Source organism: Lynx canadensis, chromosome D4, assembly GCF_007474595.2.
Source record: "Lynx canadensis isolate LIC74 chromosome D4, mLynCan4.pri.v2, whole genome shotgun sequence".
Taxonomy (NCBI): domain Eukaryota; kingdom Metazoa; phylum Chordata; class Mammalia; order Carnivora; family Felidae; genus Lynx; species Lynx canadensis.
Window position 1 is genome coordinate 22,675,980 of NC_044315.2, and position 13,624 is coordinate 22,689,603.

The following is a 13,624-nucleotide window of genomic DNA, read 5'->3' on the forward strand; positions in this document are numbered from 1 at the left end:
TGAAGTACACATGAGTGTTGTTATTTGAACTGGACCTTGAAGGATATTGAGAAAGGCCATGTGAAGCTTCACAAAAAGGCCTGGACTTTTTATAAAGAAAACACAACAACACACAACACTTTTTCAGGCACGAAGAGGAGACCCACTGGCTGGAATAAAGGACTTGTTAAGAGGAGGACAAAGGTGACCTGGTAAGACTACCAAGGACAGTGATCAGGGCAGACACACGAAGCTGTGTGAGTGACGGGCAAAGAGGCCATTACTGGAGTAAGAAGTCAAAATCAGAAAGAACAGACATACCAACATACCCAGAGACCCTAAAGGGGTTTTGCCTTCACTACTTTAAAGATGCCCCAATACCAGGGCTGGAGTCATGAGCGTCTGGACGTAAGCTGGTGGTCTCTAAAGTAGAGTGCACGTATCCCAGAGGCCACCCAGGACATGTCAATAGGGGGCATGGAGGATGTGATGAGAACTTGTATCTTAACCCCTCTGCTTAAAATTTCCACTTATATATTAGTACATAATATATTTATAACTTATAAATCTGTAAGTATAAGTCTGGTGATACATTTTCAAGCGTTTTACTGACATGTTGCACAAAATCCCACTGGCTAATAATCCAGTTAGACCAATAACAGCACTAACACAAAACCCAATACAGTACTGCATGTATTTCGGCAGCTGTACAAATCATATGATTTGAACGTGCAAAACTCAAACATACTTACATTCTCAAAAACTGATTCCACTTCATCAAGTGAATAATGAAAATCTAATGAATATCTACCAGTACACAGGAAAGAGCTGTACACACAACTCTACCTCTCCCACATGTACGGTGGAATACACACACCACATTTCACAGTTTTCTCTATTTGGCAGATGAAAAAATAAATTCAATGGATGGAAGCCTCTGTTTGTTTTTTCCTCCCAGTCTTTTCCTTATATCCAAAATGACCTTCACCCTACCCTTTCTTGGCTAACGTTTTGTGGTCGAAGAACATCTAAGCAGCAAATAATACTTCCAGAAAAGCCAAGATTTGTTTGTTATACCTTGTGCGAGAATGCGTGGGGGAAGGTTATAAACATTGTGCTCTGAGTTGCTTTCATGTTGCTTCAAAGCAGGCAAACAGAATTAAACTCAGTAATGATTAAAAACTGAGGGCGCCTGGGTGGCGCAGTCGGTTAAGCGTCCGACTTCAGCCAGGTCACGATCTCGCGGTCCGTGAGTTCGAGCCCCGCGTCGGGCTCTGGGCTGATGGCTCGGAGCCTGGAGCCTGTTTCCGATTCTGTGTCTCCCTCTCTCTCTGCCCCTCCCCCGTTCATGCTCTGTCTCTCTCTGTCCCAAAAAAAATAAATAAACGTTGAAAAAAAAAATTAAAAAAAAAAATAAAAAAAAATAAAAACTGAAATGTGAGGGGCGCCTAGGTGGCTCAGTCGGTTAAACGTTGAACACTTAATTTCGGCTCAGGTCATGATCTCACGGTTTGTGACATGGAGCCCGGCGTCGGGCTCCACACTCACAGCACAGAGCCTGCTTGGGATTCTCTCTCTCCCTCTCTCTCTGCCCCTCGCCTACTCACGCTTGATGCTCACTCTCTCTCTCTCTCAAAATAAACTTAAAAAAATTGAAATGTGAAATGATGAAATACAGGTTTGTGCAAATTCACAGGTTGTATGATAACACTGTGTCAACATTTCTTGGTTTCATAAAACGCATGGCAAGTGGGTGGTCTATAAAGTAAACGATTCTGTGAACATCATCATTTTGCAAACAATTTTAGAAACCATTTTTTTGTTAAGCCAAGTGAATAACAACAAATGAATATCTTAATTTATGTTAAACATATCAGTGTAAATTTTTTTCATTTTTCCGATCAAGCTACGTCTCAGAAAAAAATTAGAAAAGCTCTCCCACATGAGTGCCCACACCTACACACACACACACACACACACTCGGGCATGCACTCTAACTCAAAACACCCAACTACAGTCATAGAACAATACTATGGCATGTTTCATATTGCAAAACTCACCAATCCCATTGGTGAGGACTGTTTTCTATCTATAAATGCCTACTCTTGTCAGTTATTAGCCACCCTCTGAAACAACTGCCTAAAACTTGATTAAAAATCAGTATACCAAATATTCAGCATTAAAGGTACTAGAGTTCTAAAAAAATCTCAATTTTCAAAATCTGAAGTAACAGTAAGCAACAGGGATGGGGGTGGTAGGGATAATCCAGCCAATCCAAGCCTATGAGAAGCCCAGTCAGTTTCTTAGTTTCGTCCAATTTAATCCACTCCTGAAGACCACAAATATTTAATAACAGAAGAGCAAAGACTCAAAATCTATGGAAAACTAAAATGGTTCCATGAGCCCAAAACTGAATATATCATTAGTTTAACTACCACATAAGATGATTTACTTAAATATTTGCTAAAGGAACAGATTCTTTCTGTGTTTCTTAATAAACACAGAAGAGGAACGTCTTAAGCCCTCTGGCCAAAGACTCTTCTCAATGGATACACAACCCAAGCACTGGGTTTCAAACACTGGTTGGAGGTGAGGTCTGGAGGGATGACTCTCCTCTCCTAAGAGAAGCCATACTTGAGAACCTGCCCAGTCTAACCTCATTTACAGAAAGGGAAACTGAGGCCCAGGCAACTAGTCAATGACTCACCCAGTCACTAATCAAAGTCCCCTAAATGAACTGTATTTTACACCAAGGGCCATCCTAAATAAAGATGACATATTTTGTTCCTCACAGAGTTTGTTTTTGGGTTGTTGTTTTGCAGGGGTAGGGGCAGAGGGAGGGAGGGAGGGAGGGAGGGAGGGAGGGAGAGAGAGAGAGAGAGAGAATCAAGCAGGCTACAGGCCCAGCACAGAGACTGACACGGGGTTCCGTGAGATCATGACCTGAGCTGAAATCGAGTCAGACACTTAACCATTGAAGCACCCAGGCACCCCTGGTTCCTCATAGTTTTTTGGCATTAATTTTGAATTTTAAAAATATTTTTATCTTAAGGACTATGTTTTGTGAACCCTCCCTTAAATTGCGTGCCCAAGGCAAGTGCATACCTCACCTCACCCTAGTCCAGGCTCTGGAGAGAAACCGTGAACTAGTTGACTGTTGAAGGGGTTGGGCAGGGTGACAGAAAGTAGGGAGGAATCGCCCTGATTGCCAATAAAAAAACAAAGGCTAACCTTGTGCCTCAAAATGTGGGTTCTAAATACACAGGGAACTTTCTCTGTTTTAACTGATGCTTATCAAGGGCAGGCCTGGCCACTGAAGTCAAGTTGGGGACCACTTCAGTCTTGATGACAGCTGCTGTATCACAAGGTTACTAACACCTGGTGGAGCTTAACTCTGAGTGCAAGTACTCCAGCTAGTCTTTTCCCATTCTGAGACGTGGACTTAGAAAAAAAAAATCTCAAAGTGAGAACAGTAGACAGAAAACACACATGGTTAAAAAGCAGGAAGAAAGGTAAGACTTGCAGACAAATAGTAAGTCACATCTAAGGGATTAACCCACAGGTGAACCCTTAACAGGGCCACCTAAGCACTTTTAAAACACTACCAGAGAACAATTTATTTTTTAAGGGAAACTTTAAAGCACATATCAAAACGGTGGAAGCACTGTCACTCCGAAATTTACGTGGTCTGAGACACCACGCTGGCTGCAACATCACATGGAGCTTGGTTAGGCTCTCATCTGTTTTTTTCTCTTTCTCCTCTCCTTCCCCACCCCACAACCAGCACTGCAGAATACCTCTTTCCTTCCAGAGCTAGTCCTTTCATTTATTTTTAAATTCTTGGCCGCCCTGGAGAGCCCCGAGTGCCTACTCTGCCCGCTCTTCAGAAGAGAGGCACAGAGAGACAAAGTGACTGATCACACTCGCTGGCTGTGAGCTCGGCCTCAACCAGGAGTCCCGACAACAGTTTCAAATTTTCTTTTGTTCTTAGACATATTTTAACCTGCAGACAGTATTGCTCGGTTGGCTACAACTTTCTACCGACCCATGGCTGTGACCTCCACAGACCAGTCAGTACTGCTGATTTTCACGAACTCCTAGAACATGCACCGAGGCCCAATGTGATTGTGTATCATGAAGCTGTCAGCACAAAGAGCGAGAGAACAGGAGAGACACACAGCCAGGCAGGCTGGGCCACCACACAGGCCTAAAGGTGATTTCATCACTAGCCTCATCCTCCAATGGCAGCGGGGTGGGTAAAGGAATGAAGCCCTAAATTCTAGGGACGAGGTGACCCAAATCCAGCTGCAACAGAAACTTGGGCTTGACAAATCCCACACTCTGAACACAGGCCCAGAGCTGCAGGCAGATCAAAACACCTACCCAAAATACCTCATCACAGGATGGGGCTAATCACTTTTCAAAACTGTTAAGTGCTATATAAATTCACACCACTAAAGACAACTTATGGCATGGCTTCATCAGCACGCTGAAAAGATACACAAGTAGAATAAATAAGGCTTATATATTTACAGTGAATCTTGTTCCAAAACTATCAAATGAGGTAATACCACACACCACATGACAGAAAACAAAACTTTAAAGATCACACTGCCAAACACACTAGGCACAGCCCTCAAAACAACTAGATTCACATTAACCTGCTATTTTCTAACGCACCCTAACACTTTGGTGGTATCAAATTGCCTCAATTTTTCATGAGATGTCTCCACCTCTCCTGTAGAGATATACCTAAAATTTATGATCTACCTGGAGAGAGAAGGACAGGCAGAGATCTACAAAAGACTCAAAACAAAAAAAAAAAAACAAAAAAACTGTCTTAGCGCTACAATAACAAATTTAAGTACCCATTACCATCCCTAGTCCGCTGACTTTTCAGTAACCAGCCACAAATGGGAACAGAGAAAGTAAGGGGAAGGCTTATCAGGAAGTGTTGACACAACATAAACATGGACCGTGGGCACAAAACCAAGTAAGGAAACCACAATTATACCATTCTCGATTTGGACGCACTTCCACTTTAAAACTTCCAGACGGAAAAGTCGGTGGTGAGATCTGACACTGAAATCTCTACAACTCACTCTGTCGACAAACCCGCTGAAAGGTAGGGAGAGAGAGCGGTAGTCACACTGCAGACAAATCTTAACAACATTAAAGCTCTCTCCACGGAAAGTTTCCCCATCGCTGTGGTTTTTTTTTTTTTTTTCAGTAACAAAGATGTTGTCAGAAATGACAATTTTTTGTGTCCCTTGATGATGCCTTGCTAGCATTTGGTTATAAGCCATAAAGCAGGACTAATTCCAGCCTGTCAGGAGTCTCGCTAATGCCCAGTTTCCCCCCAGAGAGAATTCCTGTCAAATCTAATGAGAGCTCCAAAGGCTCTCTCTACAATATAATGAGCACTTAGGCCATGCTGGTGATCAGGCGGCAAAAAGCATCAATTTGAGCCTGGCTACACCCTAGGGGCCAGACGTCACCAGTTTTAATAAGAATTATGATTACTAGCTGCACCAAATGCCTCCTCAGAACTTATTATTAATGTGTGACATTCAGAAGGATGTTTTTCAAATGTAAGGCCACTTTAAACTGAATTATAGCACTGCTTTGCACACCACTCTAGTTAAGGGTCTGTCAGCATTTACAGTATAAACTAAATTTCAGGGGACTTAATACCCTACCGTGAAGAACATGGCATCTCTCAGCTTTTCACATTTTTCAAATTACTGAGCCAATTACACACAGCATATTATTAATGCATACTGGCTCATGGATGGACAATATATACCCACAAATGCCCAACAGAGTATAGAAACTCATTAGAAACCTATTTTCACACCATGGGGCTCCTGACCCTCTTCACCCCTTCTTCCTTTTTCCTACTTGATAACGAAAAGGTCATGTAACCTACAGGAACCCAGAAGAATTATACACCTCCTTTACCTCCCCAATAAATCCTGCACCAGCATACAACATCATTCGGAGGTGGTACTTCCTTGTAAAGGAGTTGGTGAAGTTATTAAATTCTTTGAGTTCATGAGTTTAAGAAAAAACTCAGTCTCCTCTTACCCTTCTACGATATTTGTTAGCAAAATATGTGGCTTTAGGGTAACTTACAAAAAAAGTGGCAGGTTACAACTCTTCACCCAGCTTATTTGCATAATTCATTTAAATGACCATACAACTTCTTGCCCAATTACTATCAACAAGTTACAACTGCCTCAGTCAGACACTAGCCACTGAAACACACAAAAAACAAAGGCACAAGCCCAACATAATCTAGGCTACCAACTTTGCAAATCAGAATAAAATCAGCATTTTAAAGGCCCAATTATATTATTAATGAAAGGCCTTGAACTTAACTATCTCTTTCCAAAAACATATCTGAGAACAGATCTACTGTACAAGACGGTAACTTAACATTATGAAATCTATGATGAATTAAAAATCAAAGAGTACGGAGTTACAAAAGCAGAATTCAACTCTGAAACACACTTGCTTAATGAAAGTCTTTGAATATAAGGAAGATCTGAAGGCTGAACTAATCAATTTCTCCACTGTGCCCCAGCCGGTCAGCCATGCTCTTTAATTTAATGAAACAAGGGTTTGAGATGAAATAGCACATATACATCAAGTAAGAATTGTATTGTTGCACTTTGAAATGTGTCCAACTGTGCAACTTCATCTGATGATAATTTTTTAAGAGGCAATCGATTTCTAAAAGACTTATTGTACCAGCGTCTTGATGAAAAAGTGAATGTCAGCATATCTCCAGAATACTTACACCCTGCCATTAATGCTTTCTTTGGCAGACAATGACTACTCAATCGAGGGTCCTTTGGGCTGAGCAATCATTTAGCTTTTCTTCTCTTATGAGGTCCTTAGTGCCTTGTTCCAGCTCAATACTCTTTTTATACACCATTATAGTAGCCATAAGTGTGAATTTTATGGGAACTTGCAAACTCATAGTCATAGCTAGAGCTTTCCAGTCACTAATCTTTTCATGCTTTTAAAACCACTAGGACTGAAGCAACTCCCAACATATGCTGTGGCCATAAAAGAATGCTTTTTCACCTCCAAATCCGCATCAATTGAGAAATTTTTCAAAAAGATGTCTGCTAATAAGCCACTAACCTTGAGTGTCATTTTATGCAACCCCAAAGCATAAAAGAGAACCCCATAGTTAGTCATACATTTTTTAACCTGATTAGGGAACTCCTAAATATCCTTCTTTCCCCCAAAAGACCACACTGCTTTCCAAACTAGCAAAAAAACATTAGCTATTCTGAATTCCAGAATGCTACAGGATACCCAGATCTTTCAAGAGAAGAATAAATCTAACCAGGTGGAAAAGTCAACTCAAGACTCAATTTCTATCAGTCTGTAAACAGGTTGGTTCACATTTTCAAAGCACCTCTCATCTAGTCATTTAAAGATTCTGTAATTGTCAAGAAGCAACCCTTGCTGCAAAACACTGTCACCAATTCACAGGAAGGGAAACCAAGGCAGAAAACCAGCATACAAATCCTCCCACTATTGAGGATAAAGCCAGTTTTATAGAATCGTCACTAATTTCTCATTTCAACTTGATTTAACTAAAGCTTACCTGTTTATGCATTTCTATGTTTAATCCATAAGACATTTCATAATACTGCAAAAAGAAAAAAATCAAGCATTTCGTTAACTCATGTTTTATAATGTTAAGAACGCATATTTGCTAATATTACATAAAAAGGAAAAAAGGACAATCTTTGATACCTACCATCACATAGTGCCTCTGCATTTCTGTCTTTTCACTTGCCAGTTTCTCACATTCCAATTTAAGGCTACAAAAACAAAACATGCAACTTAATGTAAACATTATGTCACTTGTTTTAACATCTGCCTCACATATTTGCACTTCAAGTAAAAACACAGACCAATGTGGAAAAGCCATAAACTATCTAGGTAAACATCCAAAAGCTTTGTCCTTGCATTTAATAGGGAAAAGGGATAAGGTGAACAGTATAGGGTATCCATTCAGCTATTATTTTCCTTCTTAGTGTATACCTGGTCAGATGCCAAGAATGAAGAATCTGTCAAAAAAAACCTCTGATCTTCCCAGAAGACCAATTCCTCCTCCTGGTCATCTGTTCCCTCCTACTTCCCCACACCAGTTTGCTCCTTTGGACTCCACCAAAATCTGGCCTTTGCACAATTCTCAGCCTCAGACATAGACTGTACTGCCTTTGCCAACTCAAATAGTCTCTAGGTTTGAAAACTGTACTTATAAAGTTACTTCTACAATTGTTGGTCTGTTTTAAAACCTTTGGTTTTTAAATCCCTGCCAAAATATGTTAAGTAGCTGCTGCAATAAAGTGGTTTGAAGTCCTCCTTGCTTGGTAAACACTAGTGGGCAGGTATGCCTCAAGTTCCAGAGATAATTATCTTGAAGCAGACAAAAGGTCAATAATCAGAAAGCCTCTGACAAAAGAAGAAAATTCACACCCAAGCGTCTGTGTGCTTTTTCTCAAGCAGGACAAAAATAAAAACTGTCATTACAGTTATCTCTTAGCGCTAATCAGCTAAGACTTCATAGAAACAAGGAAAGAAAAGAACATTTCTGGAAAATTCACTACGGACAGGTGTTTTAAATCATTTTTCATTTATGAACCTCTTGAAGTAGGTCTCATCAGGTGAAGAGACTAACCTGAAATGTATATAAATGAGACTGGAATCCCTTGTCCTACCCAAACCAAGGAAGAATGACGCCAAAGCAGGGAAGCTTTACCCTACACATATCCACCCCCATCTTCACCACCAATGATGGGCACAGCTACCAGCATCTAGCCTTCCATAATGGACTTTGCCTCAGACAACCCAATCCTTTAGTATAGCAGAGCGATTTCAACATTGGCTCTGCCTCCCTAAACCTGCACTCCAGGGCTGGGGCATCGATTGAACCAAGGTTTCAGCTCAGCTTGCTGCAAAATAAATAAACGAAGCGCAAATATTGACGGTTCTCATGCAACTCCTAAATACTCGAAAAGACTCCCTGGAACAGCAGCAAACGGGCAAAAGGGAAACAATGGTAGGAGGAGGAGACTAGAGAAGAGGCGGCCCGGGAAGAACCTGGAAAGGGGGTAACTTGAATGACAGGTCTTAACTGCGACTCCACACGCCACCGCCTGGACGCAAGTACTCAGTACAGCCGCCACCGCCACCAGGCAGGGCGAGGAGGGGCACCGGGCTGCCCCCCGGGCTACTGCTCGCCCAGCGCGGCCGGACACGCACCTGTGATACTGGGCCTGCAGAAACTGGAATTCCTCTTTAATCCGGTCCAGGGACTCCGGGATAGTGAACTTGAAGGGCTGGCCTGCAGCCTGGTGCGGCGTCTGGGGGCCACCAGTGAGGGGAACCGAGGGACGGGGGTGGGGGCAGATAGATAAAACAGTAAGTCAGAGAACGGAGAAGTGGGTGGCACATAAAAAATAGTTAGAAATGGCAAGAAACGGAGCCCCGAACTCGAGTTTGCTCCGCACTTTACGGAGGCAGGAAGTGGTCCTTCGCCCGTGCTCGAGCCTCCAAAGAGATTTAGAGCTTCTTCCAGGCTTCAGGGCGGGTCGCGGTTACGTGCGCCCAAGTCGCCCGGCTGGAACGACAGAGGCTCCCGGGCGGCCGGGGAACACCCGGCCAGATTGTCATCAAGGACACCGCCCCCTCCCCCAAGGGAGCAATAATGACCCCAAGGATCAGAGTAGAAAAACAACTCCCTAACGCTCCCCGTTCCCAGAATCGCCGGGGCCATCTCCAGGAGCGCCGGAACGGGGGCTGCATTGACATGTAAATAGGCGAGACGAGAAACAAAGGGGTGGGGGCGCCCTACCCGCCACAGGGAGGCGGGGGTGGGGGGCGATGTCGCTTCGAAAAAGAAACCCCAGCCTCCCCGGGCGCCCCCACCCGCCCTGTCTAGACATCAACTTCGAGGGGGCCCATAGTAAAGGGGGGAAATTGAGAGTTTCAGCTCATTCCCCAGCCCAAGAGGGGCCCTAATCAGCCTTGCACCCCTAGAGGCTAGGGAGTCCTCCAGAAATGTAACAGAGACCCGTCTCCAGCTCGGGAAAAGCGCCCATCCCTACCCCACCCCCCCATCCCACAGCCCAGACCCTCCAACCAACACCCTGCCGCGCCTCACCGGGTGCCGGCTCTGCGGGAACATCGCTCTGGCGGCGGCCGCAGCTCTGTTTCCGGACAACTCAATTCTCCGCTCAATTTCCAACTTTAATCCCGCCGAGGAAAATTTAGCCGAGAAGCCAGGCAGAAACGCGGAGCGCGGGGAGCGCGCTGGCCACGCACGCAGGCGCGCTCGGCGGGGCGCACCGGTCACTTGGCGCCCGGCTGCTCCTGCTCCCGCCGCTGCGGGTTCCCTCGCTCAGGGCCACATTTCGGGGCGCCCCGGGCCCGGCTACACCAAGAACCTGCGCGGTGACGCCGGCCCCCAAGAAAAGGGCGCGGGGGCTGCGATCCAACCCGCGGGCCTCGGCCGCCCCGGCGGGGAGGTGAGGGCGCGGTGATTCTGGCCGCGCTCCTCTCGGCGATCCGCGTGCGCAGCACTCTTCCGGGGCAAACAAATCCAAGCGGACTGCTTTTCTTCGCTCTTCCCCCGGTCCGCCTCCTCTCCGGGTTTTCCCCGCGGCGCCGACCGCGGGTGAGGTGCAGGTGGCCCGGCGCCCCCGGCTAACACCACACAAACAAACCTGGCGACGTTAAGGACCGACCGCTGCGGGTCCGGGCAGCGCCTTCAGCCGGGCGCTCGCGGGCTCCGGGGAGCGGCAGAGGCTCCGCGCCCGGCGCTCCGAAGCCTCAGCCCGGGCGGAGGAGCGCGGGATGACGATGAGGCGGGGAAAGTGCGGAGGGCGCGCCGGGAGGCGGCTCGGCACGCCCCGTGCGACCAACACTCGGTGTTCTCCCCGGTTGCACAAACCCTCCTGGCCCGGCGGGGCTACTCCACGGAGGGTAGTCCCGCAGCCGCCCGCTGCTCCTCGATCCCGGGGCGCATCCGGGCGCCGCGCCCCGCGCGCACTCGCCCCGCACGGCCGGCCCGGCCGCTCTGGACTCTTCCTCCGAGCCCCTTCCTCGGCCCTCTTTCCTTCCTTCCCTTCGTCTGCTGCTCCGCAAAGGGCGCTCCAGCCCGCTGCAAAGTTCTCTCACGACCCGGGGGGCGACATCCACGAGATGATGGGGGAAAAAAGCAGGAGTGCGCTCCGAAGCTCGGCCTCCCTACCCGGCGGGCAAACTCCGCGGGCAGGTCGGGAGTAGTCGCGGCGGGGGTTAGGTCGCCACCGGCCGGCGGAGGTCCGGGATGGTGGCGCGGGTCCCGCCCGGCCGTGAGAGAGTGGGGGTGGCGCAGTCGGCCGCCTCAGGGACGCGGGGCACAGGGTACCCGCCGCTGCTGCTGTTCTGCAGCCGCCGCTCCCGCCGCCGCCGCCCGCGCCTCTCGCGCCGGTTACATTAACACGCGGTTTCACACTCCGGAGCTAACCAGCGCCGGCCCCGCCCAGCCCCGCGCGGGCGGGGGGCGGGAGCGCAGAGCCGGCGGGGACGTGGGCCCGGCGGTGACGGGGGGAGTTGGGGGGGGGGGAAGCAGGGAAGCGTCGCCAGCCAATCGCGCGCGTCGCACCCAACGTGGGGTGCTGACGCAACGCGTCCCCGAAGCCTATAGCAGCAGAGCACCGGACGGACCGTCCTCCCCCTCCTCTCTTACCCCGTTTGCTTCCATCTCCGCCGTCTCCTCGGTCTCCCCTCCCACCCCTCTACCCCTCCTCCCCCAGCCGCGTCCTCCCGGGCTCGGAGAGGAACTGTTCTTGGAGGAGCCGCGGGACGTCGAAACCAACCAATGAGAAGAGGCGAGACGCGGAGATTGGCACTGTGGATGGGAAGGTCGGTGGGAAGGAGAGCGGCGGGGCTGGGCTGTCAATCAAAGTAACGTGGGGCCTGCGAGGGAGCGCGCGGGAGCGCGCGAGCGGGAGGGCCCAGAGAGTGTGTAGTCGCGGAAGCTGGGGGCTCGAGTTTGCAAAAAAAAAAAAAAAAAAAAAATCTTGCCACTTGTTCACTTTTCCCTTTAATGGAAATCCTAAAATATCAGTGAAAGTAACTCAACTAACCGCGTAGTTTCTCAAGGGGTGCGGGAGTTGGGGGTGGGAGGGGTGGTAGTTCGAGCCAAACGCGTCTTTCAGTGTTCGCCCCTTGTTTGATGCTCCTCTTTTGAAAGTGAGGTCACATTCAAAAATTTCTCTGAGGATTGTTCTTCCTTGAGCTGCCTTTTCGTGAGAAGGCGTGGACTGTGCACTTGGTGGAAAATGCGGCAGCGCCTTGCCTGGCGTACGTACACCGGCCGTCTAAGACTAGGCTTTTAATTTTAGTGCTCACTCCCTTCTTTGCACCCAACGTGGTAGAGATTGGCTTTTATTGGCGCCTTTCAAAGGACTTTGCAAAAAGGTTGGCCTGTTTTCGTTTGGCGGGAAGGATACCTAAGTTACTGCCAGGGTAAGGCACACGCGTCCCAGTCTTAGATCGAGGCTTTTGCCCGGGTTCGAAATCTCTGGTCCTTGTCTTCAAAGTATAGACTTCGCGGGCTTGGAGTAGGGGACTGCTGAGAGTTTTAGGGGCCTCTCAGCAGCTTGAGCACGAGTCTGATTCCAATTACTAGAAACAAAGGGAGGCAATGGGATAAACCAGCTTTGAGACCTGGAAACCTGTCCTGCCCACTCTTAGCCCCATGCTTCGGGTGGTTTCCCCGGGCTGAGCTGCGTAAGGAGCTAAATGGGAAGCGTTGGGTGCATGACATGGCTAAAATTCTTATGAGTGGAATTTGACCTAAAAGGTTTTTTGAGATTTTAAATAAACGGGGCACACTGTGTAAATCTCCGGTTTTTGTCTGTTTCTCCAAATGTACCACCCAGCAGAAAACCTTCAGTATTGCCGCATTTATATTTTTATTTAAAGAATAGTTAGGTTGAGCTGTTGCCACACACACACACACACACACACACACACACACACACACACGATTGGTGAATAAACAACGGTGTTGTGGCCAAATGGTGGTGAATTCTTCCATAAGAAAGACACATCGACAAGCATTGATCCTACGTTGGAATATACTTAACACGTTTTTGGTATTAATAGCCCCCGTGTCCTCATTATTTTACTTTCAAGAGACTTATGAAAAGGCATTTATTTAAACAGAAATACATTTTATTCGAAGGTTTGCTTTCTCAGAGACCTTTTTCTTGAAATATTAAAAGAATCATTTTAGATAATACATTTCACTGTTGGGGTTGATTTTAAATATGTATGATATTGATTTGTCTATAATTGCATCAATCCCAAATATCAATTATAAATGAAAAATTAAAGGAGCAATTTTAGCCAGCTTGTACAAGGCCATAGTAAATTCTTAAACAAGTTTCGGCATGCGGTTTTGCAGTGTTCTCATTAAGTGGGTTTGGGGAGGGGGTTATATTCATTTTGCTAACTTGGAGAATGAAAAGGAAGCAAGCACTGCCCCACTTTCCTGAGTTAGATTGATTGATGACTCAAAGCAGGCTTGCTCCACATATAGGACTTTTTGAAATAATATGATCCA

At 46.9% G+C, this 13,624-nt stretch overlaps 1 protein-coding gene and 1 long non-coding RNA gene across 5 annotated transcripts in view; one reads left to right on the plus strand and one right to left on the minus strand.

Annotated features, from left to right (window-relative positions):
• TLE1 (TLE family member 1, transcriptional corepressor) overlaps positions 1–11,461 on the minus strand; it is a 91,061-nt gene extending 79,600 nt beyond the window's left edge. For 2 of the 4 annotated variants that reach the window (XM_030292908.1, XM_030292905.1), the window contains exons 1-4: positions 10,172–11,460; positions 9,271–9,371; positions 7,760–7,823; positions 7,604–7,648 (exon numbers count right to left, since the gene is read on the minus strand). In XM_030292908.1, the coding sequence (XP_030148768.1) occupies positions 7,604–7,648; positions 7,760–7,823; positions 9,271–9,371; positions 10,172–10,195 (234 nt within the window). In that variant the 5' untranslated portion in view covers positions 10,196–11,460. Of the gene's footprint in view, positions 1–7,603; positions 7,649–7,759; positions 7,824–9,270; positions 9,372–10,171 lie in introns of all 4 variants that reach the window. The other 2 variants (XM_030292907.1, XM_030292906.1) reach the window with 2 other exon arrangements.
• Positions 11,462–11,613: 152 nt separating this feature from the next.
• Positions 11,614–13,624, plus strand: part of LOC115499181 — a 153,449-nt gene continuing 151,438 nt past the window's right edge. Inside the window, exon 1 of the long non-coding RNA XR_004344344.1 lies at positions 11,614–11,916. This is a non-coding gene — a long non-coding RNA (uncharacterized LOC115499181). The remainder of the gene's footprint in view (positions 11,917–13,624) is intronic.